Below are 24,483 nucleotides of genomic sequence, written 5' to 3'. Positions count from 1 at the left end.
AAGTGCTGATGACAGAAACACCATGGCTCTGAGACAAATGGCTTGTGTTTCCACATTTTATCGTATTTGGTACATTCCGTGATTAGACGCGTATCCCACTTTGTGAATATATTTTAATGTCAATAACTCATTATAACCTTAAATATTCATGTGTATCCATTGGTTGATTAAACTGGGCAGTGAAATGCCAAACAAATACTAAAAATTGGGATGTCTGCGCTTTCTAGCCACACCTCTGGCTCCACCCACAGATCCAATACTTGGGTTATTCCCACCCTCTGATTCTCCGCCCACTGTTCCCCTACTTTTTTTCCCCCACTTCGACCACTGTGTAAGACTCAGCATCCCTGGACCTGCGATGTGGCGCAGCTGCGGTCGCCGCATGTGCCACACATTTACGGTGCCGGGCTTCCGCATAAGGGAGCTGGCCATTATTGTATCCCTAAACGTGCGCACGATGTCAGTTTGACATTGACTACACGTAAAGGGACTCTGAGTTTCTTTTCAAAATTATAGCTAACATTTGGACCTATACATTTTATTTTGTATAAATTAATTGAATGTGTGTAAAATTTAGCAATGCCCGGGGAATTCTCGTAAAGGGACCACCCACTGTCAAATCACTAGCGTGTGTGATTGCTGCATTATTTATGACTAATTTTGGCGTTGTGCTTTAACTTTGAATAAAAGTTATCATGAATTCTAGCACCAAGAAGCCAATATTGGTAAATATGTGTGCTACAAATAATCCCTAACATACACTGTGCATACAGTATATTTAATCTGGTGCTTTAATCATAGGCTGTTTTAAAGTATTCTGATAAAAATCGAATCGTGCTGAAGGCAGCCTTCATTGATGTTGGATCGAGGACCCAGAAGTCTGCACACCTAGCATACAGAGATAAAGCACCTGTCAGAAAGTTTAGCGTTTTTCCTACAGGTGTTGTTTGTTGGCCCGTGGCAGGGTCAGTCACATGTCCTGGATTCCTGGCATTTAATTGAGTCTATCCTAGTTCTGCGCCCCAGTGTTTCGTGTGCCCCACCTGACACACATGTCGGAGGATGGTGATGACGTTAACATTTTGCCCCCCCCTGGAAAAATTTCTGAGGACGCCCATGCTTTGGGAATCTGACTTTGGGGGCCCCCGGCAGGACCCCAATGGGAGCAAGGCTGCTGCCCCCAAGGGCGCAAGGCTGCCAAATGGCAGCCTCGGGGGCACCTATGGTGCCTTCCTGTTGATCTCTGCACCAGGTGGTAGGCGACTTGAAGTGCCTGCCACCAGGTGCAGGGATGAACTGCGCCTCTGCTCTCTACAATGAGAGCATGCATTGCATTCGGAATGCATGCTCCCATTGTAAAGTATAGGATTGCGATGGAACAGGGTTGGTCGCATCCTACTTGCTGGGCTGGAACTGACGACAGGAGGTAGTTCGGTTCCAGTTCCCAACTGAAGTCGGACAGACTCCGGTCCATTCGGCATCGTAATCGGGGCCTTAGTAGTAAATGTGAGAGGGACCAAGTAGAGTTGTGAAAATAAAAGAGGCATACTTACTACAAAATAGATGGAATTTAGGGGGAAATAAAGAGGGGTTAAGGTACGGATAGGGAGGGGTTTAGGGAGGAAAACACACTCACAAAAGAGTAAGCACATTGCTATTCTCAAACTGCTCTTCTAAAGTTACTACAGCCATAAAGGGACCCAACAGTAGTCAATTACCTCCGCTTAGAGCTGAAGTGAGTCCAGTACCACACATGCTCAACCACTGGTACGGCAACACCCTCCCATAGAAAATAAAGTAGCTAGGGATTTAAAATAAATACCATGGGAATTAATGTAAATGAAATTAAATTCTTACAAATAGTTACACATATGAATGAATATCATTTAATAGTATGAAAGAAATCTAAAAATAATATATTAATTTGAATTATTCCCATACATCACTTTTAATAAATATTGTTGCATAGTTTAAAAAAAGTATTTTTTTCTTTACGTGGGAATTTATTTTTTACCTTAAACTCAGCAAAATAAGTTTGGTATAATTTCTTATATTTAAGTAATTAAATATTTATTTCACAATTAGATTAGTAGAGCTACAAAAACTTTTTTACTAACTTTTTCTAAGTTTATTAAGCTTTTGAATTTACCATAGGGATTCTCATACTTGATAGCAGATACTAAGCACAGCTGCAAGACTTAAAGCACTTTGTAGGGGGTAATGAAATCGTGTCCCTTAACTTACGATCAGTCAAGAGAATGTTTAATGTCTTCTTACGCAGAGGTGAGATTTCTGATAACTTAATGCAATCAGTGTATCAAGACACAGTGAATCTACAAGCTGCTAGACTAGTACTGGTGAGCCCTGCCAGTACATGCTATTCCTAAGGTTTTCACTGTCTACCATCAGGGTTTGCTGGATTCTCAGTGGTATCTAGATGTGCACCTTAGACTTTGTAATGACACTGAGACTGTATTGGTGCTGTTGATTGATGATATGGTAGCAGTTGCTGATCAATTGGATCTATCTTTTCTCATTCACCTGATTTTTTATCTCATCCTTCAACATGATGGATTTTGTAATACCGCTCTTAAGGATTGGTCTGATACTTGGATGTAGGACATGAAAATGAGACAGTTTAAAGATTTTCTGCCCGGTTGAACATGAAGGGTCTCATTAGGATGCCTGGCAGACCACTATGACAGGCCCTCAGTGGCGGTCCGCCCAACATCCAGAGAAACGGTCCGACCTCCATATTAAGATACCGGCGGTCAGAGCACAGTGGGTGGGTGGAAAGACTGCCACCTCTGACAGGCGTGTAGGGATTACGATGTCCAGTTCCCACAGTTCCCACAACCTTTTCATGGCGGTCCCACCGCTATGGAAAGGCTGTCAGAAAGGGACTTTGGGGGCCACTAGTAGGGTCCCTGACCTCAGTGGGCATCCGCTCTGTGGCCAGAGGGGGAACATGGGGTGCCCCACAAACATCCATGCACTGTGTGCCATGCACCTGATGGTGCCTGGCACACAGTTCATGGATGTTTAAAACATGACTTTTACTACTGTGGCTTGTGTTTCAGCCCATTTCCGGGCCACAGCACAAGCTGCAATAGTAAAAGGCATGTTTCTGACTGCTTACATGGTGGAGACATCATAATATGGCGTGTGGAATCGTCAACTACTTGTCAGCCGGTCTCCATCTCACTTCGATGGTGGTCGGACGCTCCTCCGACCACCATCGTAATGAGGCCCAAAATGTCTAACTTTTCCTGTTTGTGTTCAGGTAAGCAAAGTTGGGAAGTGATGTCTCAATGCCTGTTAATATCATTATCATGTGATCATTTTTTAATTATCATGACTAGAACTCTCATTCCTCTACATACCCAAATCTATCTGTAAATCAACGGTCTTGATATATTTTTGAAAAATGTTTTAAAGAGTTTTATGTAGCATAAACTTGACCAGAAGATATCAGGTATCACAGCGCTTTACATAAGCATCAGTTTCGTTACAGATGGACACATTCATTTTTTGTTAGGCATGGGGAGATTAGGTGATTTGCTAGGAATCACAGGAAGTTGAGCGGCGTTGCCGAGACTCAGCTTCGAGGTGGACGGCTCTAGCCATAAGGCCACATTCTCTCCCCAGATATTAATCTTACCAACCTAGGAAAAGAGGACTGTGTGAGGTAGCCCATTTGATAAACCACAGAGTACTGAGGCTAAATGTGGGCAAGATGGAAATTTGCCTTAAAGGGTCAGTGTTGGGTTCCTATGGATGGAATGCAGGACGGAATGAGGGAAGTTAGGGAGTTGAGGGTTATAGTGGAGGCAGTTGCTGCCTGAATGTTGGTGTCATCAGTAGGAAATAAAGTGCTTTGACCACGTGAATCCTTCTTTTGGCAGTAGAGAGTATTCCACAGTGATTAAGATGGTTGCTTGGCTGTTGAAGTTGGTTGGTGCTGAAGCAACAATTGTACCTGATGACTGTTTCAGGCATGTTTGTAGTGTGATCAGTATCACCTCTGGGACTGCTGAGACTACCATTGAGTGTTTCTCACCATCTCTCCTCATTGCCAGTAGTCGCCTTTGCCAATTTCTCAACCCGCTGTGCGTTCCAAAGCCAGTCAAGGCTCACACCCTGATCAAAAGCATACATGATGTACACAAAGTGATTCCATTTTGGGACTTCAGGGCTCTGCTGTAAAAAACACTTAGCACCACAACGTGGCAGCCCTCTTGTGAATTTTGGACTGTTTGCATTATATTTTTACTGTTACCATGGTGAACTAACCCTTCCATGGATAACTGCCTGCACTATTGGGGAAAGGCATACCTTGTCAATTCAATGTAATTTGATCAATTCCAAACAATAAATGAATATTACATATATTACGGCAGTATTCACTGCCCAAATAATAGTGTTTATGAATAGAATGATTTGTCATGCTTTCGACATGAAAGCAAACTACATTTAGGCAACGTCAAGATTTGTCCAGCTCTCAAGTTATACTGTGTGGAGAGAAGGGGCCTTTTGCCCGCATTTGCAAGCCAAGTAGGGGATAGGAAGGGTGGAAAAACCACACTCCAAAATCATTGGATGATGATGTATCTGATGGGGATGATGACATTCTGATGATGTTATTCATCCCAAAACAGATATAAGTCAAGTATTTGAAGTAGCATCAATCAGTAACACAAAAACTACAAGACCCTTTTGTGATAAAACAATTAGTGACTTAAACGTGAGGATAATGGAAGATTCGGGGTCACCCTACACTTTGATAAGTGAAGATTAATTTGCCAGGTTAGAAGGTATTCAACTTAAAGAATTCTCTATCAACATCTTTGCATATGGGAAAAAGCATGGAATTTCTAGGAAAACATGAACCTTCATTATGATTTGAAAATAATGAAACAGGTCAGTTTGCTTTGATAAGTAAGCATGGATCAAATTTGTTGGGATGGTAGGAAAAAGCAAGTAGACGTTAACATAGTGCAAGACCCTAACCAAGTGCATGTCAACCAAATGACTGTAAATGGGTTAGTGAATATCCTGAAATGTTCACAGATAGGTTAGGAAAATTGAAGGGACTGCAACATCACATAAACTTAAAAGAGAATGCTTGATCAGTTGTACATAAAGGCCCAATTCCGATCTCAGTCGGAAGGTCTCCGAATCAGATTTCAGATCAGAAGCCCTTGTTTCCAACCGACTCGTTCCCAATTCTGAATGAGCAAGTACGATGCCTTGAAACCTTTAGCATGGACCGAATCATTTCCGGAAGGCATACAGAGAGATTGAGCCCTCAGGAGCCAAATTGTACAGCTCTATGGAGTAGGTTTTCCAAGCAAGCAAGTACGATGAACAATTCAGACAGCCTTTACGATTCCATTTGCCCGGATCGAAAAGGCTGCTGGAATCAGTCTTTGGGGGCCCATAGATGGCCCCCCTTTACCCAGGGCCCTCAGATTTGTGCCTGTGAGGGTACCGCTGGGGCTTCACTTTCAGACCATGCCCAGTGTGGCAGACACCAAGCAGTGCCCGCCACAGGGTGGAAGATGATCCCCATCCACCCCTTTTGTGAATGGGAGCATGTGTACGGGTTCGGTACACTGGCTTCCATTGAAGTCAATGGGAGTCCAACCGCATCATATCCGGATGCATTCAAATGCATCGTACTTGTTCGGTCGGACTCCCATGACACAAGTCTTACAGAAAGCATTCCGGACACGAGTCATTCGGTTTGCTTTACGAAAGAGATCGGAATCGGGCCCAAAGTGCTAAAAGTGCCTATAATATTAAGGTAAGAGTGAAAACTGAACTTGAGAAGTTGTGTGCCCAGTGAATAGTTGAACCAATTGAGTGCTGAGAATGATTGTCCTTGGTGGTTCTGCCAAATCCATAAGAAAGTGTAGCAACTTATGCAACCTTAATCCTAACATCTGGGAGGACTACCAACCTCCTCCCACCATAAAAACTATGTTAGCTACACTTCATGGGGAGGTAATTTTCACATCTCTCGATATGTCTGCGGCTTATAATTAGATAGAATTGTCTAAGGAGTCTACACATCTCCCGTCTTTCGTAACACCAGATAATGATTAACACTACATATGAATGCCCTTTGGCCTGTCATTGGTTTCCTTTGTGTTACAATGACTGATGGACTATTTGGTCAGTGAAATGCCTAGCATGGCATACTTTCAGGATGACATACTTATTTATGAGAAAGCTAAGTGTGAACACGTCATGAGACTTAAGAGTGTGTTGGAAGGCATTAAAATGTATGGGTTGACAGACAAAGGCACGATCCCTCGCCACAAGTTCAGAGTAACCAAAGGCACGATCCCCCGCCACAAGTTCAGAGTAAACATAAGAGAGAAAACATGTAGCATGCGTGGAAATCAAACAACAGTATGCTCTAAGGAAGAAACAGAGATAAATGGAGATGAGAATAGGGCGTGTAAAACATAGGTAATTATAAAACATAGGTAATTAAGAGATGCTGTGAACAGTGCAAGGTCTTCCTTCAATTGAGTAACTTCTGTTGTTAATTCTTCAAGCATTTTTGAAAGTTCTTCTACAATTAAAAGGATTAACTCCAATGAACACTTATTCAAAATTCCAAACCACCTTTCGGTGAACCTGATGTTGTTTTTGCAGAGAGTGGATTTGAGCGGGATTCGTAAACCTCTTGGTATTCTCTGCACTTTGTGGTAGCGAATTAGCGTGCTAGCGTGTAAGTGTTGGTTTATTTCTCTCTTGGTGGCAAATAGGAGTTGGTGTATGTTTGATTGCACAGAACTTGCACTGGCAAGTTCTCCAACTGGAACCTGATTTCAACCAGATTTTCCAAAACTATCCAATTTTCGCCTATCAACGTTCAATAAACCTACAAAAAATGATGAAACCACGCCCCACTGAACTGACGGCATACAAAGGCACGATCCCCTGCCACAATTGTACCAATTGCCACAATTTCATTCCAGGCAACATCGTGATGCACCCCACTCAAGGAACCCCCATTCACCTGCAAGTGAATGCTACTTCCGACACTATGAACGTTGTATACCTCTTGATATGTCCTTGTGGATTGCACTATGTTGGGAAAACAAAATGAAAGAACACCGCAGTAACATCAGAAATAAGAATCTTAAATCCTGTGTAGCAGCTCTTTTCACGCATCATAATCACAATGCAAGCCAGATCCGTTTCCAAATTTTGGAGATGGTGAAGAAACCTACCGGCATTGACCCAAAAAAAATTCTACTTCAAAGAGAACTTTATTGGATGCACAAGCTGTGTTCAATTCACCCAAAAGGACTCAATGAGAGATTGGAATACGGCAGCTTTCTCTAACCTGGCTCTCCTCTCGGCGCCAATCATCTTTCTGAATACTCCTTTTCTTTTACCGTTGTTATCATTTTTGCACTCTGTCGTGAAGTTCTTTCAGTTTGTCACTTTAACACCTTTTCTGTCACTCTGTCACTCCTCTTACACCTTGCACTGTTCACAGCATCTCTTAATTACCTATGTTTTACACGCCCTATTATCATCTCCATTTATCTCTCTTTCTTCCTTAGAGCATACTGTTGTTTGATTTCCACGCATGCTACATGTTTTCTCTCTTATGTTTACTCTGAACTTCGGTCTTTCTTGCTTCCTAATTTACTGTGGATTGGGCTTTGAGAAGATATAGGCTGGTTAGGATGCCGGTGAGACCGCCACTGACAGCCCGTTGGCGGCAGTCTCACTGCCATCCTAAGCGTGTTTTCAGCCCGCCACATTAGAATGGCAGGCGGTTTGCTGGCGGTTGGCACGACCCACCACCACACAAAACGATGGGCTCCTTGAGCCCGCTGGTGTGGTGGAGGCAGAGTAATTCCTACAATGGAGGCTGTGCTTGCCAGGCACCACCATAGGCATTACGATGTGCCATTTCTGCCGACCCTTTTATGGCAGTGAATCCGCCAAGAAAGGGCTGGCAGAAGGGGACATTGGGGGCCCCTAGCTGGCCCCCTTACCCTCTGACCCCCAGACACGGGACACACATAGATGTGTGCAGTGTCCCTTTTTTGCATTCCAGCAGCATCTGCCGCAATGCAAAATATAGGCACTGTGACTGCCGTGGTGGTGGTCAGATCAAAATGCCTACTGTGGTACCCTCAACTGCATGTCGGGTAGTCCCAATCACGACAGTCCGTCCACCATCGTGATCGGGCCCATAGTTAGGTGCCAATCATACCCAATCATATTCACAATGATGGATATAAGAGTATAAAGTGTACCAGAAATTGATAAACAACGACAGAAGTGAAAGACAAACTGGTATTAGGTGATAACCATGGCCTCAGTATAATACTGTAATAAATGCATGCCACTATTGTATTTATTACATGCCATGGTGAATCAGCCTTTGAATGTGAAGGTGCAAGATTGCAAAGCATAAAAAAAAACAGTTGCAGACAAACAGACAGGCATGTAACACACTGGTGAAGAGTCCACCACACACATAACAGAAAGGTTGTCAGGGAAATGAAGACTTCCGCAAAAGTGGTAAGGTTTTGATACCATCAAGTAGTAGCAGAGACTGCGCTATTTAGTGGGTTAAAAACTAGTAAGGGAGAATGCACATAAGTCTCCATCTCGAATAATAAATTTGCAAATATTGCAAGAAAGTGTCCCTTTACTCATAGATTCCAGTGCCTAACTTGCGTGATGAGCTACCCATGTCTTTGCCAACTCTGAGTGAGTGAGCAAGGAGAAGGGGGTGGCGTTTGTATGTCATGGCAATCAGAATGGCTTCAGGTGTGGTCTTCTAAGGTAATGAAAGCCGTTGGACTACCGGAGTATACAATGTGTGGTAGTTCACGGATGACATGATAGATTAAGTGTGGGGATGGAGTTGTACGGGCCACAATGGTGTGAAGTGCTGCTATAAATAGGTGCCATATTGAAAAGGGCATATCTCAATGGGCAGACGTAGTAAAATGGGTATTCATCCTATAGTGGCAAAGATGTCAGTGAGCCAGTATGAAACCATAGGGCCCCTAGTATGTGCCATACGTGGCTGTGCCCCCCAGCGTAAAGAGGGTATGATTCACAAAGGAGCTTTGCATCGATATGTGACAGACAATATGCAAATGTAAATTGGCGCAAAGTTAAAATGAGGAGTGGCATATCCCATTATGTCTCAGTGCGGTATAAAGTCCCCTTTACCAATTTTTCTGTAATATGGGGGTTGTGAAACCGGTGTATAGGGGCGTAAATTACGCTTAGTGACCCACTTGGAAAAAAGCCATCCATTCCATAGAAGCAAATAGAGACCACTTCTCTACGCTAAGGCAAGAGGGTGTCTGATAGTAAAGTCTATACTCATATTTAACTAGCACAAAAAAGGAGCTCTCACAACTTTTCATAGTTTTGCACACATTAATGTATTTGATTGTTTTTTCCAATGAATTGTAAAAAAAAATTTACTAACCACCTGTTCTTTTTTCTAGTATGAATATTTCAATGCTGTTCTCATCAATGAACGAGATGAAGATGGAAACTATTTAGAGCTGGGAAAGGAATTTTTGCTACTACCAAATGATCATTTTAATAATTTGCCTGTAAATATCAGCTTGAGTGATGTTCAAGTACCAACAAACATGTACAATAAAGGTAGGTTAAAAGAATCTTTCTCCAAAGTATTGGCCTGGGGCAACAAACACAGTTCATGCATGACCAAATTGTGAACAACAGTTCTTTCAGTATAAATTCAAGCAATTGTTGTAAAAACCTAATACACTTTATTTACAGCCCAAGATCGAAACATGGACATGTTATCCTATGTATCTATGCAATACCACCTTGCCAATTATACTCAACATGGATTCAATTGCAAAAGCCGCTAGCAAGTTTATAAAAACATTTTAGAGGACAGGTGGCCCTAGATTGTCTCTCCTGGTGGCTGAAGCATGCCACCAGAAGCAAAAGGAAAAACCCCTGTGTGAAAAGATCTATCCGGACCAGTGGTATACTTTTTCTGAAGGTCACTCATGTGCTGTGACATGAGGCTCAGAGGCACCAATGTGTAATCCAGAGCAGTTTTCTGTTTTAATCTTTAAACCCATTTGTGGCTGTGGGTCCGCCTGGGGGAACCAGCAAATCTTTGCAATTCATCTCTAAGGTTTCATCTGGAGTGGTGGTGGTGGGAGGTTCCAGAGATATAGCAGGAGAAATCTCCTTGCACTTTACCTGCCAGGTCTGCTGGAGTTGCATTGTTGTAGGGAGGGGTTCCCAAAACAACAAAGTGCAACTGCACCTATTTCTTCCCTACCATGACCAGTGCAGATGAGCAGGAGCACAGGAGACATTGGGCTCTCTTGCCTTACTCTGAATGAGGGAGCCACCAATCACCATATGAGCAGCAGAGAGCCCCTTGCGGTCCCCACTGCAGGACACATGCTGTATCAGTGCTTTTAATCGAGTAAGCATGACGAGGAAAGAACAGAATGAAACTATTTCCCAGCTCATAGCGGTCAGTTCAAAGGTCCTTCCACTGGCAGAATAAGTCACCCTATATGCCTTACTGGGCTTGGGGGAAAACAATTGTAAACATGCTAAGTGGCACCCCAAAAGAAGCGGGAACACAATAACACTTTACTGTCTATGCAGTGTTCAAGGAGAGCAGGACCCCCCACCCGCCCCAGGGGTCCAATCATCAATTTTGATACAATCTCATTCAAGGTCCCAGACGGCCAAACCGGGAAAGGTTTACCTCTATCTTAGGCCCTCCTGGATATGAATCGTTTGCCAAGAGGCTTATAGAAACTTGGAGTTTTTCTTTTGTTGAATTATGGTTGCTGGGCAACATTTGTTAAATAACAATTAGTCTCTGAAATGAAATGTGCACTGTTCTATTATTGGCTATTGTAATAATAGGGTGCTGATAATAAAAATGTAAATAAGTGTATATATCTAGTATCATCTGCGATATGTTTCTACTGTTGAAATGCATATTTGATTGAAACTGAGTGGGTTCTGTTCTGCATACACCGGTAAATATGCATTTTTCATTTTCGGGCATAGACGACTTGTTAGATGATTAGGTAACTGTGGCCTTTCCTTGTTGTGCACCTCCCATTGTTAGTAACACTCTTTACAGGGTGATCCAAAAGATTTTTGTTTACCTGCATTGCTGTGTATATTTGTTAGTTTATGCATTAAATTTAGTTTTATGTGCACTTAGGTGCTGACACTGACTGGACAGAGGAGTGTTTAGCCTGGCCTAGTACATTGCTGAGTTCTGAGTCTCCAGCCCACGGCATGTTCTTTGACTAAGCCAATGGCTGCACAAGCGCACTAGTCTATAAATCAAGTGCTGAATGGTTACTCGGTGCACAGTTTGAGCATCTGTGGTTTGGGACTCCAGGACACCAGAGGTAAAAGACCCCAGGCTTTACTCCTGGAGCACAGTATCTTATTATTACCCTAGGACCTTTGGACCCAATCAATCAATCAATCAATCAATCAATCAATCAATCAATCAAGGGTTTTTAAAGCACAACTACTCACCCGTGAGGGTCTCATGGCACTGGTGGGGGGCGGGGGGGGGCGGGGGAGCTGATGGGCACTTTTGATAGGGGATTATTCGAAGAGTATCTTGGTGCACTATGCAGGTAAAATAACTCTGTCCCCAGTTGCCTCTGGGCCCCATAGAAACATGCGCATTTCACTCCTACCACAGTCTTTAAGCAGTTTTTGCACCCTCCTTGCATGCAGCCTGTAGAGTGGGCGGAAGGATGGGGTATGCAGTCTCCCCCGCCTAAGTGGAGTTAGAACTCTCTACAACCTCACCCTTACAGCCTTCTATTTCAGAGCTTTACCTCTAGTGAAGTCGGGGTCCCCACTGTATGAAGTCCGTCCATTCCCTACAGAGGGAGCTTTGTGGTCTAGATGGAATCGTAGTGCACCCGGGGAGTGCCATCTTGGATGGAAGGCTTTGAACCTGTTTGCTAGACCTTTCTCTGCCACATAAAGGGCAACAGTACTCCTGGTTCTCCAAAGATAGCAGCCCTTGTATATGGGAGTGCAACACTAGATGTTTCCACCAGTACCCTGGCCAAGGGGGAGGAGTGACAGAATTGTTACAGATTCAGGGTGGCCACGAGGGAGCCAGCCATCAATACATACTACTCCATTGGCTGCTGTTCAAGCCCCTTCAGAAATATCTTTTACAGAAGTCACTGTGTACATACTTTTTAAAAGCTGCCAAATTACACTATGCCATGGGTGGCCCATTCATTCACTCCTGGCTGTTTAAGCAACATCACAGTGTACTCTCTAATGTGCAGCCTCAATTTTTCCTTTGAAAGATGGGGCTTATGATTCCAAATATGCAAAGAGTTGTTTGCAAATAAAAGGCAAATATGTTTCAGAAATAGCAAGAGGCCCATTAGCAGAAGTGTAGTTTGCTTTTCAAAAAGCAGAATTACTGAATTCTGTGATACTGATTTTACTGGCCTGCAAATAATAAAACGCTAAATCATGTTTACATATATTGAACCTTGTGGCATGCAAGTTACACAATGCTATAAATACATTAAAGTTAAAGGAATTAACCTCCTCAGAAATCCTGTTACACAGTGTCAAGTGCTGCCCTATCTGGATAACGTGCACAGATAAACAGTGCATGTTGGCCTTATCATAAGCTCATGAAGACTCCTACCACTCTCTTTACTCCACTTCTCTTACTCGTATTGCAGACGTTCCCACCTGTAAACACACATTTTCAATGTATTTTTTTTTTACTAACAACGCCTTTCAATAAATACATAATTCCCATCCTCAAAGTTCCATGTAAGATTCATTATTCAGAAAGGAGATTCTGGCTGATTCTGTCAACAAGAAAAGTTTGAAATACCCAAATTACTGCTAGTAGCAGATAAACAATTTGGTATACTCTTCTAGACCCTGAGATATTGTGTAAAATAGGTGAATAACGAACTGCAGAGGCCTGCATGAAACTGTCTTCTATGACAGGTTGACAACTAGATATTAGGTTTATGCATCCCAGTAATCCAGCGATTAATCTGTAAAATCATAAGTGTCAGGACCCCTGTCAGAAGACTACTGCTTCTTGATTCACCCATGGCACCTGCCAGAGCTGCCTGTGACAGAACCAACACAACTACTAACCATCACACCCTACAAGTTTAACAATTCAGACTATTCCAGTCCCCCAATGCTATAAGAATGGGTTGGGCAGGAGATATTAGTATTTTTAACATATAATTTGACTGACTGTCATAAGTACTGGTTTTTACAATCAAGTGCAAGTGCCACACCAGAAACCATCTGGTCAAACTAAGCACTGCAGTAGTCACTGAGATTACTTCAACTTGGAATTTGTGTATCTCTATCTTGTTCCCTGTATGTAATATGTATTCCAGATTAAGCTGAATTTAACCAGCTCTTACAATGCAGAAAGACATAGCATTTTCATTGTCAAATAAAGATTTTTCAAGTCAATACTTTTATTATAACCTATGACATTGATTAATTATCATGTAGACGTCTCATAATATAGCATGCATTACATCTTATGACAACAATGTTGCATACACGACATTGGTGAACTTATCTGTAATTAAGCGTTGATATTGAACTGTGGCTTGCTGGTGTCCAGTGACTTTTTTATACGAGCACACACCTCACAAAAAGGCTTATGAGATACCATGTGAGGGCTGGTTTGAACAGAAAATGTTCCTTAGTCAGAGTATTTCTGTATATATCTTTTTAATTGCTTTCAAGACTTGTGGGCATGAGGTGCTTACTCGCTTAACAAAGGTTACACAAAATGGCATAATTCAACATTTTCAAACATTTGCTGAGTTTTCTTTATAATGAAATTGAGAAATGTTGCCGATTTTGCTGATGTCAATGTCAAATTTTCATTGATCACGACCTCTTTCAAACTCACCCCAGATACAACACAACACAACACAAATCTCAAATTATCTTTTTCCTAGTTGATGCTCTTATCATTTTATTTTCATATTCAATAGCTTATCTGAAATATACAAACTTTAAAGGCTCTGAAGTACACTTTGAAATGTATTTTTGATTGTCAATCTGCATGTAACATGCATAACTAGGCTAATATTCCATATATTGGTTTATGGTCTGTAATGAGAGCCCTGCAAATTAAACTTTTGCATTTCTTTTTTTCAGTAGAATGACCAGATTCTTATTAACCTTAGATCTTCATAACCTGTCTGTAAAAATATTGTGCTTTTAGTTGCATCAAATGCAGTCTTTAATTGAACTTTGAAGCATTTAAAGAAATGTCTATAGTTATATAATTTTAAACATTCAGACTCTAAAGTTAACATTTGTAAGATGATCAATGATGTCACACACATTTGGTTTAACATTATACATTCTAAGTACATTATACTGCCTTTATTGATACACTTTCTAGATAGTTGTCTGATGAAAGGTAGCTGCAGGATGTGGCTAACTTTATTGGTAATGGTTGGCCCGTTACAAAAGCACTGCTATAGCATTGATTCCCTGCAGGAGGGTTGCAGAAGAGATATCCACACTTCGGGGCATTATGCGCAGGGTTGGAAAACGATTGTCACAGGATACCTATGCAGAAATGTTCTCAATTTGGCCCATGATGGACATATTGGTGTTCACACTATGAAGCATACAGGAAGAGAGGATTTTTAGTGGCCCGGGGTGGACAACACTATTGAACATTATGTCTGTGAATGTTGTATGTGTGTCCTCAATGATAAATCACAGGTGGCATGCCCTTCTGCTGTCACACCCATCATAGTTAAAAACACACCTTGATACCAAGTGCCATTTGATGTGTCAGGAACCATTGGAGTTACAGGCAGCATGACCAAGTATGCTTTGGTTTTGGTGGGCTAAATGACTAAATGGCCAAAAGTGAAATTTGTGAACAGCACTAATTCTGATGTAGTCATTAAGTTCTGCAGGGAAGTATTCATGAAAGATGGATTCCCAGAAGAGTTAGTGACCGATAATGGCACTCAGCTATTCTCTGAGGAAATTAATACCCTTACACCATCCCCACAGTAATGGCTTGGTTGTGAGATTGAACTGTGTCATCATGGACCAATTATAGTTTGCACTTATCAATAACCCTGGTCGAGTAACTCCACTCCACCAACGGAGTTTCTGGAGATTTGCCTACTCTGCGTTCCGTTCCGAATGCGGAGTTTAGGCAAAACTCCGACTCTGTGGTGGAGTGGAGTTAGCCGGCCTCTCCACCCTCCCAAAGTATTTATAATCTTTAAAAAAAGGCACTTACCTGCCGTGGCTGCCTCCTCCTCGCCATGGCCGGCCTCCTTCCTCGTCATTGCTGTCCTACTTCTTAGATAACCCCTACGTTGTACGTCTCAAGTGCTAGGTGTTGAGTAGCAAGGAGCCATGCAAGATGATACTAAGGGCCCCATTTGGATGACGGGCGGGGGCAATCCACCCTACATCCTCACATTAAAGACCCCCACCATATTACCATGGCGGGGGGGTCCACAACGAACGGAAAGACCATCTGCCGTTTTTCCGCCCGGTCGAGTAGTCGACCGGGCGGAAAAGGCTTTATTATGGTGGCGGTGACTGAGAGACACTGCCAGCCATATTATGATGTGGGTTTTGAAATGCCTTTCCGTGGTGGCATTGTCGCCACAGAAAGGCAAGCAGAGTCTGCTTGGGGGACCCGTTGTGGGCCCCAGGGGCTTCAGGGGGGTGGGGGTTGTACGGTACCACCCCTGCGCTTCCATGCACAACATGGCATGCACCGCACAGTGTCTGCCATGTTGTGCATGGAAGTGCACAACATGCCTTCCTGGCGTTGTGGTGGGCGGTGCTGAGTGCACCGCCCGCCACAATGTCAGGAATGCTGGATGCGCCCGCCACTGTGGCGGTCGCATCCTAATGGCTGACACGGGACCCCCGCCCTTATGGCGGGCGGTCCCTTTGTACAACGGGACAAAGTCCTCCCGCCATCCTAATGTGCCCCTAAGTTCCCAAGAAAATCCTTCTGAAATATAGCACAACAACTGTAAATAGGAAAACACTAATTATAAGAGGGAACACATTGGTTCCTCCTTTTCGAGTAAGAGACAAAAATCTTTGATATAGCTCTGAGAAGTCTTTTAGATACTAGTGTTACCAAACTCAGAATCAGTGACATAAACTATGAGCCGTTATGAACAACGATATTGGGCCCGATTCCGAAAGGCAATCTGAGACATAGTCTAATTTTCCGACTTTTGGCATTCACATAGTTCATTTACGAGTTGTATCTTTGCGTCGAGCCAGAATCTCCAGCTCATGCCGTACTCTATGGCTCAAGCCGTACTCTCCGGCTCGGGCCGTATAAAGTGTAATCAATAAGGCCTGAAAGCAATTTTTACAAAAAGGAACATTAGGCACGTGAGATAAATGGTAGAAGAGGCCATGAAAATCAGTTTGGGTGAGAAAAAGGGTGTGGCCAGATACTACATCACATCCCAGAAAAGTTTGCTCCTTTGCATCATGGTACAAGCAGTCCACAATTTGCGCTCCCCTCAATGTTGAATGTTCTGTTACACCAAGGTGTATGGCCAACTTGAAATATATAAACCCGCACATTTGGTCAAAGTAAATCAATTGCAAAATACAGACATTCATAAGAGGATGGCTTCTAACCAGTAAAGATTCCTATTACCAATAAAGGCAGGAGGCTGGTTCACAAGAATCCTCTTAACATGGGCAAGGTGATCAAGTTCACTAGGGGAAAATTTGATGGAAATGGAAAGGGGGAATGAAGCATTAATCAGGAAAGTACAAGTCTGGTGTCTCAACAAACTGCTCCAATCGTCCAATAGACAAGTTAATTAGCAAAGGCAAAAAAGCAAGGAGCATAAAATTGAAGTTTTCCAGGCAGGCAGGAGGCAATTTAAGTGGAAAGGGGGTCATCTGAGCTTAAGCTTAATCTTAGCCTGCTCCTACTAATAAAATTATCTTTATATACTTCATATTTGTCATTATGACATCAATTGTCGGTCCACAATGGTCTGATCGGCATGTGATCCTTCTTCCATTCTCCAGGTACAAATTGATACTCCAGCATATTTACCCATGTACATCATGAGAAATTATTGTCCATTTCAAACTCACTGGTTAGTCGACAAAGAGTGTATTTTCTTTGTTGTTCACTATGGATATAGTTTAAAGATCAAGCTCCCACCATTCATGCTCAAATGGGTGTATGAAAAGTAATATTTTGCTTAAAAGAATGTTGCATGAACAAAACAAATAAAGCAACATTTAAGGAAACATATGAAAGTCCATTGCACAAGGCTATGAAATAATGCAACCAAAGGACAAAAGACAACTCACACGTATTTCAAAAGTTACATTTTCTGATTTAGTATAATAACTCCTAATTAAATTCAAACATAATCCAGTAATCACACATATCATATATAAGCATTTTATAAAGTTGTCAGTGAATGTTACACAAAAATGCTCAACTCTAATTCTGGACTATTATCACAATTTTAAAAAGTAGCATCATGCAAAATGTTTAAAAAAATCATTAAAATAAAAAATATTTGTTTGCATATATGATCTTTATATTGTTAGGCACTTATACTGAAAGTTTCAGACAAGTAACTCTTTGCATATACAAATTGCATCAATGTAGAGTTTTTTTTATGACACTCTCTAATGAAGTCAATACGAATGCTAAGTTTCATCATTAGTTTTTCCTGACATCGCTGGTAAGAATATAAGGTAATCAGTAACTAAACATCTTAAATTCACTATTTAATTAATTCTACTGTTTCTACCTAAAGTACACTTTTACCATGATTGTTCATCAACCTTTCTCAGTTCCATTAAGGTTTGTCTAAATGTGTGCAAAGGGCACATTTTATGTAGTTGTCAAGATAGGTTTATGTGTCATGCAAAGCAAGTTCAGCTTTTACACTGCATCAAATGTAACAGTGCAGGGCATCCTGGCTACCCCTCTATCCGAAAAGGGATCGAAACATGCTTGTGCCATTGATGACAGAAGAAGGGTACATTAAGGACAAATGCTGCAAATAAAGTAAAACTAGTTGCCTCTTACTTTAATTCATGTAAATTACTGAATGCTCTTCAAAAAGCAGCACATCGGTAACCACTGACAACATTAGCCCTGTAATTGGCTCTACGTCAAACGGTGAGCGAACATTCCCTATTATGCCAAATGGTGATTGATGGGGATAATGGTTGCCATTGGTTACTGAATCAGTCCCTTTGCAGCAGAACCCCAAGCGGATGTTCCTAAGAATAGCCTTGAGTTTGGGGTGCCGGGAAATGTTGCAAACAGTAAAGTTAACCAGGCACTGTGAGATGGGCCATCTTCATTTAATGTTTCGCTTTGTGCAACACCTTCCTCAATTGTCTGAGGCTCTCAATGAACAAGCGCGTTGTTTAACCTACGTATTGTGTCATAAAACACTGAAAAGTTGGCAATGGCTTTGCAACACTTGGCTGTAAAACCACCCATACTGCAGAAAAGGGGGCTTGTTCTGACTCCATTTCCGTGACATGATTTTTCTGCAAAAGAAGGTGAGAGGAAGGTTTCCTCCCATATTAAACCTTGCTTTCAGGACATGGTTTTTACATGCATCTGAAGTGCAGCACACCTTGGTTCTGTGGGGCTACCCTGGTGCGTTGATGTATCTCTAAGTTATACTGACCCACCTCTCTGGTTCCTACTGCTTATGTTGGTGGGAACCCATGCACATGTCTGAGTATGCCTAGCTCCTCTATGTCTGACCCTGCCCGGTCTGTCTATGATGATGATTATTTCAGTAACGCAGCGGAATTTACTCAGGGCCATATGTATCAACATCCTGATTTGCGATTCTCAAATAGCGATTTTGAGAATTGCAAATAGGGATGTATGTAAGAAATCGCAAATTTTTAGCGATTTCTTAATATTCCTTAATTGCGATTAGCAAATTGCGAATCGCAATTAAGGAATATTTTCCCATTCATTTCTATGAGCCAGGAGGCCCATAGGAACAAATGGGAAGTTATTCTCAATTTGTGATTCGCAATTTGAGAATCGCAAATTGAGAATAATTTCAAGGGTGCAGGAGTGTCAAAAGGACACCCTGATGCACCCCTGAAATAAGCATGGGTGCACATGTGGCACACATACATTCCCTAAGGGCATGTATGTGCTTCACATTGCACTTTGAAAAATGCAAAAAAGTTAATTTTTCAAAGAAATCGCAAATTACCACCAACTTGAAGTTGGTGGTAATTTGCAATTCCTTAAGGCCAAATTGCACTTTTTTGGTGCTTCTTACATTGCATTTAAGGAATCGCAAAGTTTGCGATTCCTTAAATGCAATCGCAAAATAAGGAATCGCAAATTATGCGATTCCTTATTTTGCCTTAATACATACCATTTGGCAAAACTGCATTCGCAAATGCCGAAATTCAGCGAATTGTGGCGTTTGCTAATGCAATTTTGCTTGATACATATGGCCCTCAGTGAGCTCTGTCCATGCCTATCTGCCATCAATGTATTATGTTATGCTAATAGGTCTTCTAACCCAAATTCAAAATAGCTGACAGTGAGAATATCAAAAAACCTCACCATTTACAAAAAGGTTTTTCAAAATTTCTAAATACTGGAATGTTAGTAAAGCTGCTCGTTACTGTTCTTTTATTTTACAGAGCGATGCAAAAATTGAACCTTCCTCCAACTCGGGAGTTTCACAGCAGACTACAAGAAGAGATAAAGTTCATAATGTCCCTACATAAGCTCAGGTCTACGTCAGCCCAGTTTTGACTGCCCAGTCCCTAGCTTACTCGTCGAAAATTGTTTCTGTGTCCTCTACAGTTTTTCCATTGCTCAGACATTGCTTTTCCCTACTTTTATCTCTTTTCTTAATCCAAAATCATTCTCCATTCCTTGGGTGACATTTGCTTTAGGTGTTATTTACTCCTGCCTTGGAAAATATTCTTTTTGATACATTAATGTATTCTGGGATATTCAGATACCAATAATGACTGTGGTGCATGTTTCATTGAATCTCTCTAAATAAATAGATAATTTGTTGGATCAGACTGTTTTTGATTGCAGCAAACAGAATAACCTGTACGCGTACAGCAGTAAAGTAAACCAATTTCTGAAAAAAACAGTTTACATTGTTCACTGCCTTTTGATGCAGCACTTTAGATGTTTATTATTTTTTGTCAATATTATACGTAATATCTCCACCAGACCAAACATAATTGCTATTCTCTCCACGCTGCATTGCCAGGGGGCCAGGGTTTGCTCATCAATGCCAAGTTACATACCTTTGCGCTGAAAAGCGTTCTTATCTCCGCATTCCAGAACCCTGCTGTAACAATGTTCCCAGAGACAGCATGGGCATAATGCCTTCCATGTCTCGCAGAGGCCATTGTGACTGCTGTCGTATAGCCAAGGGATCAGATAGTGTTGTACGCTTATGATTTCATGTCAATTTGTTGTTTTATCATAATGAGCTTGTTTTATTTTATGAGAATATGAGACGTTTTACTTCTGACATAGAAATAGCCCATTAGAGAACGGATTCTGTTTTTAATGTTGTTATCTTGCTAAGAATTATACTTGCACATTATTTCAGGTAGCTGGATTTTCTTTACTTTATATCTTCCAATGTATGCTTTTTTTGCATTAACTCTCTAAAATTACGCCGCGCATTAGAACATTTTGTATGGAGGCACGCAGGTAAGAAGACACAAACTCAAAGTATAATCTGTATATTTAGGGGTTTATTCTTGACAGCATCCACTTCATAAGTATGTACAACCACCTTTGCCCAACCACTGTGTTAAATTCAGTAAAATAAAGATGAAGGGTCCTTGTTGTAATGTACATGTAGTATATTTATTCTTGAGATTAGATAGAAGGTACAGCATTCAGGTAGGAATGTAATATGGTAAGAAACCCCACTGGGAGCAGATAACTTCCTGCTCAGCCTCCAGGTAACTGATAAATCCCTTGAATAGCAACAGGTAGAATCCTGGATGACATCACAGAGACATGACATAGACAAGCAGACACTAACACTAAGGAGGGACAAAGAGAGAGGAAGAGCAGGATATAACACACTGTCTCCCATTGATATATATACAATCCCCCCATGAGAATATGAGACGTTTTAGTTTTGACATATAAACAGCCCATTAGAGAACGGATTCTGTTTTTAATGTTGTTATCTTGCTAAGAATTATACTTGCACATTATTTCAGGTAGCTGGATTTTCTTTACTTTATATGTTCCAATGTATGTTTTTTTTGCATTAACTCTCTAAATTACGCCGCGCATTAGAACATTTTGTATGGAGGCACACAGGTAAGAAGACACAAACTCAAAGTATAATCTGTATATTTAGGGGTTTATTCTTGACAGCATCCACTTCATAAGTATGTACAACCACCTTTGCCCAACCGCTGTCTCCCGTTGATATATATACAATCCCCCCATTCAAAAACATACACAATGCCTTCACGAACAGAAGCGCCTATGCACAACCAAAAGGTAATAGATGAGATAGACACGAGCGATACACAACGGTGTCCCGCTAGTGACTATCACATAACAATACAATAATATACAAATATAAACACTTGAACGCAGACACCAAGAAAGTGAGCGTGCACGTGTACTACACGTTTGCCATTCGAAACCACCCAGAACCACAAAATATGCTACCATAGTACAAAGGGCAGGAAGCACAACATAATAAAGTACCAGTGCCACAATCTTAGAAACATTCAGAAAACATACCTGCTGAGGACCTTATGGGGTTCTGATAGTTAATTTGCTTGGCTAAATATTCCATATACTGTTCTATTACAAACATACAGACAGTGGATTTGCTGACAGATCTGAACATCTAAAAATCAGTATTTCATGTTCTAACAATTACTTTCAAACTCATTTATTTTATGCGGTTGCTCCCATATTGCTGAAATACCCACCCACCTTAGGGATAATTCCATTAGAACTGCTAAAAAGCAGACTAGAACACAATATCCAACACCAGCACCAGAGCACACCAGACCAATGTTACAAAGCGCTCTGTTTAAGGTTGCCATCTCATCTAACTTCACCCTGTCGGGACTGGTAGTTTATCGGCCCCCAGGGAGTGAAGTAACATTCAGAGCAGCGTTACCCGAGGCTGTTAGCAATCTGGCTACGGGGTGCTCCAATTTCACCATCATTGGAGACCTAAATCTGCACTTTAACAACTCCAGCAGTCCCTCAGTTGCCAGCTTCCTGGCCGACCTTGAAGCGTTACAGCTTACTCAGTTGGTGACGCAGCCCACACATTCAGGGGGTCACACCCTTGACCCGTTTTTTACCAATCTGACGGAAGTATGTGTCACCAGCTACACACCTCTGGCGTGGACTGATCATTATTTGATACAGTTCCACTGCCCTATCGTGGCTAGTCCATCTAAGCCAATGGTGTGTTCTGTTCCAAAAAGACGCTGGAACAAACTTAAGCTAGATGAGTTCTTCCATCTCTTATCAGCTGACCCGCTTGACGTCTCAGGTCCTCCGGATCAGATGTACGACAGGTTCACCGACTGGGTCTCCAGGGCCTTGGACACCCTCATCCCCTTGGTGACCCGCAGAACTGGTTTAGGTAAGGCCAGCCCTTGGTACGATGACTCTCTGCGAGCCCTGAAGGTGTCTTGCAGGCGCGCAGAGCGGGCTTGGCGCAAAGCCTACTCCAGCTCTAAGAAAGTCGTATATCAGGCTACAGTGAAGGTGTACCATCGGGCGGTGTGTAGAACCCGTGCCGCTTTTTATGCGACACAATTCAGGAACAGTTCGAACCCAGCAAAGGCTATCTTTAAGGTAATGAAAGACCTCACTGCCAAAAAGGTTGTAGCATCACATCAGAGCTCTCTGGAGCACTGTGAAAAGTTGGCAGAGTTTTTTCTAGAAAAGGTGAATGCTATTTACCGGGGCTTCCCTGTGGTCGTTCCCTCGGTGATGACATCATCTAAGCCTCCACCATCTGAGGGGCTGTGTTCTTTACCTTTGGTAAATCCTGATAGCCTAGGCACTTTGGCTTGCAAAGTGAAATCTGGGTCCCCTGAGGATCCACTTTGCCCCGAAGTGTTCAAGGACCTGGCGGTACATGACATCTCTCCGCTTTGTTCCTTGGTCAATGCGTCTTTGACTTCTGGCGTCGTTCCACTTAAGTGGAAGCGAGCCATGGTTCGACCGATCCTGAAGAAACCTAGCCTGGATGGAAGCAAGCCGGAGAGCTATCGGCCTATTTCACTCTTGCCGTGGCCGGCCAAGGTGATGGAGGCACACGTAAATGCCGCGCTCTCAGAACATCTCTGTCGAGCTGACATACTCGACGCTACGCAGAATGGGTTTAGGGCAGGTCACAGCACGGAGACGGCTCTGCTGTATATGGTGGAGCACCTCCGCTCCGTGCTTGACGCGGGACAAACGGCAGCGCTGGTGCTATTAGATCTAAGCGCTGCCTTTGACACCGTCTCGCACCCTATCCTTCTGCAGCGTTTAGAGGATGCTGGTGTTTCCGGCATAGCACTCGACTGGTTCCGGTCGTTCTTATCAAACCGGGCCTTTAGCGTGACCGTCCCACCCTTTCAGTCTAAATTCCACCCGTTGAACCTGGGCGTCCCCCAAGGCTCCTCGCTGAGTCCTACGCTGTTCAACCTGTACGTAAGGCCGCTAGCTGAGGTTGTCAAACTATGGGGTATGACCATGGTATCATATGCCGATGACACCCAGCTAGCGGTCACGATCAGCGGGGATGCGGAGGTCGACGCTCCTAGGTTTCAACAAGGACTGAGGGCGGTCGCTAGGTGGATGACGCTTAATTGTCTCCAGCTAAACGCTAGTAAGACCGAGGTGATGGTATTTGGTAGGCGACCGGAACTGTGGGGAGAGAGATGGTGGCCGGAGGAGTTGGGTTCCGCTCCCATCCCAGTCGCCGAGCTTAAAAACCTCGGGGTCTGGTTGGACCCTTCCCTTACGTTTGCATGCCACACTAAACGCACGGCTGCTTGCTGCTTCGGCATCTTGCGTGGGCTCCGTCCGGTGCTAAAGTTCTTTGATGCCCCCACCCGGCAACTCATGATCCAAGCTACCGTCATATCTAGATTGGATTATGCTAGCTCTTTGTTGGCCGGACTGAATGTAGCTGAGATAGGGCGCCTGCAGCGGATCCAGAATGCTGCTGCGAGAGCGGTGGTGGGTCTTCCTAGATTCTGTCCCACCTCCAGCACCATTCGAGCATTGCACTGGCTCCCTGTGGCGCAGCGGATTCAGTTTAAGGTCCTCTGCGTCGCCCATAAGATCTTGAAGGGGTCCCCTGCAATGATCCTCACGACACTCATGGCCAATTACATTCCGGCACGACC

General features: G+C 42.7%; 1 protein-coding gene across 2 annotated transcripts in view; it reads left to right on the top strand.

The window, feature by feature from the left end:
* CACNA2D3 (calcium voltage-gated channel auxiliary subunit alpha2delta 3) overlaps positions 1-24,483 on the top strand; it is a 2,559,454-nt gene that overhangs the window by 979,172 nt on the left and 1,555,799 nt on the right. For both annotated transcript variants that reach the window (XM_086939135.1, XM_086939136.1), the window contains exon 5: positions 9,507-9,669. In XM_086939135.1, coding sequence (XP_086795261.1) covers positions 9,507-9,669 — 163 coding nt within the window. The remainder of the gene's footprint in view (positions 1-9,506; positions 9,670-24,483) is intronic.

This window comes from Lissotriton vulgaris, chromosome 9, assembly GCF_964263255.1.
Source record: "Lissotriton vulgaris chromosome 9, aLisVul1.2, whole genome shotgun sequence".
NCBI classification, from domain to species: domain Eukaryota; kingdom Metazoa; phylum Chordata; class Amphibia; order Caudata; family Salamandridae; genus Lissotriton; species Lissotriton vulgaris.
The sequence above is the reverse complement of the archived record's forward strand: the minus strand, read 5'-3'. Positions and strand labels throughout refer to the sequence as shown.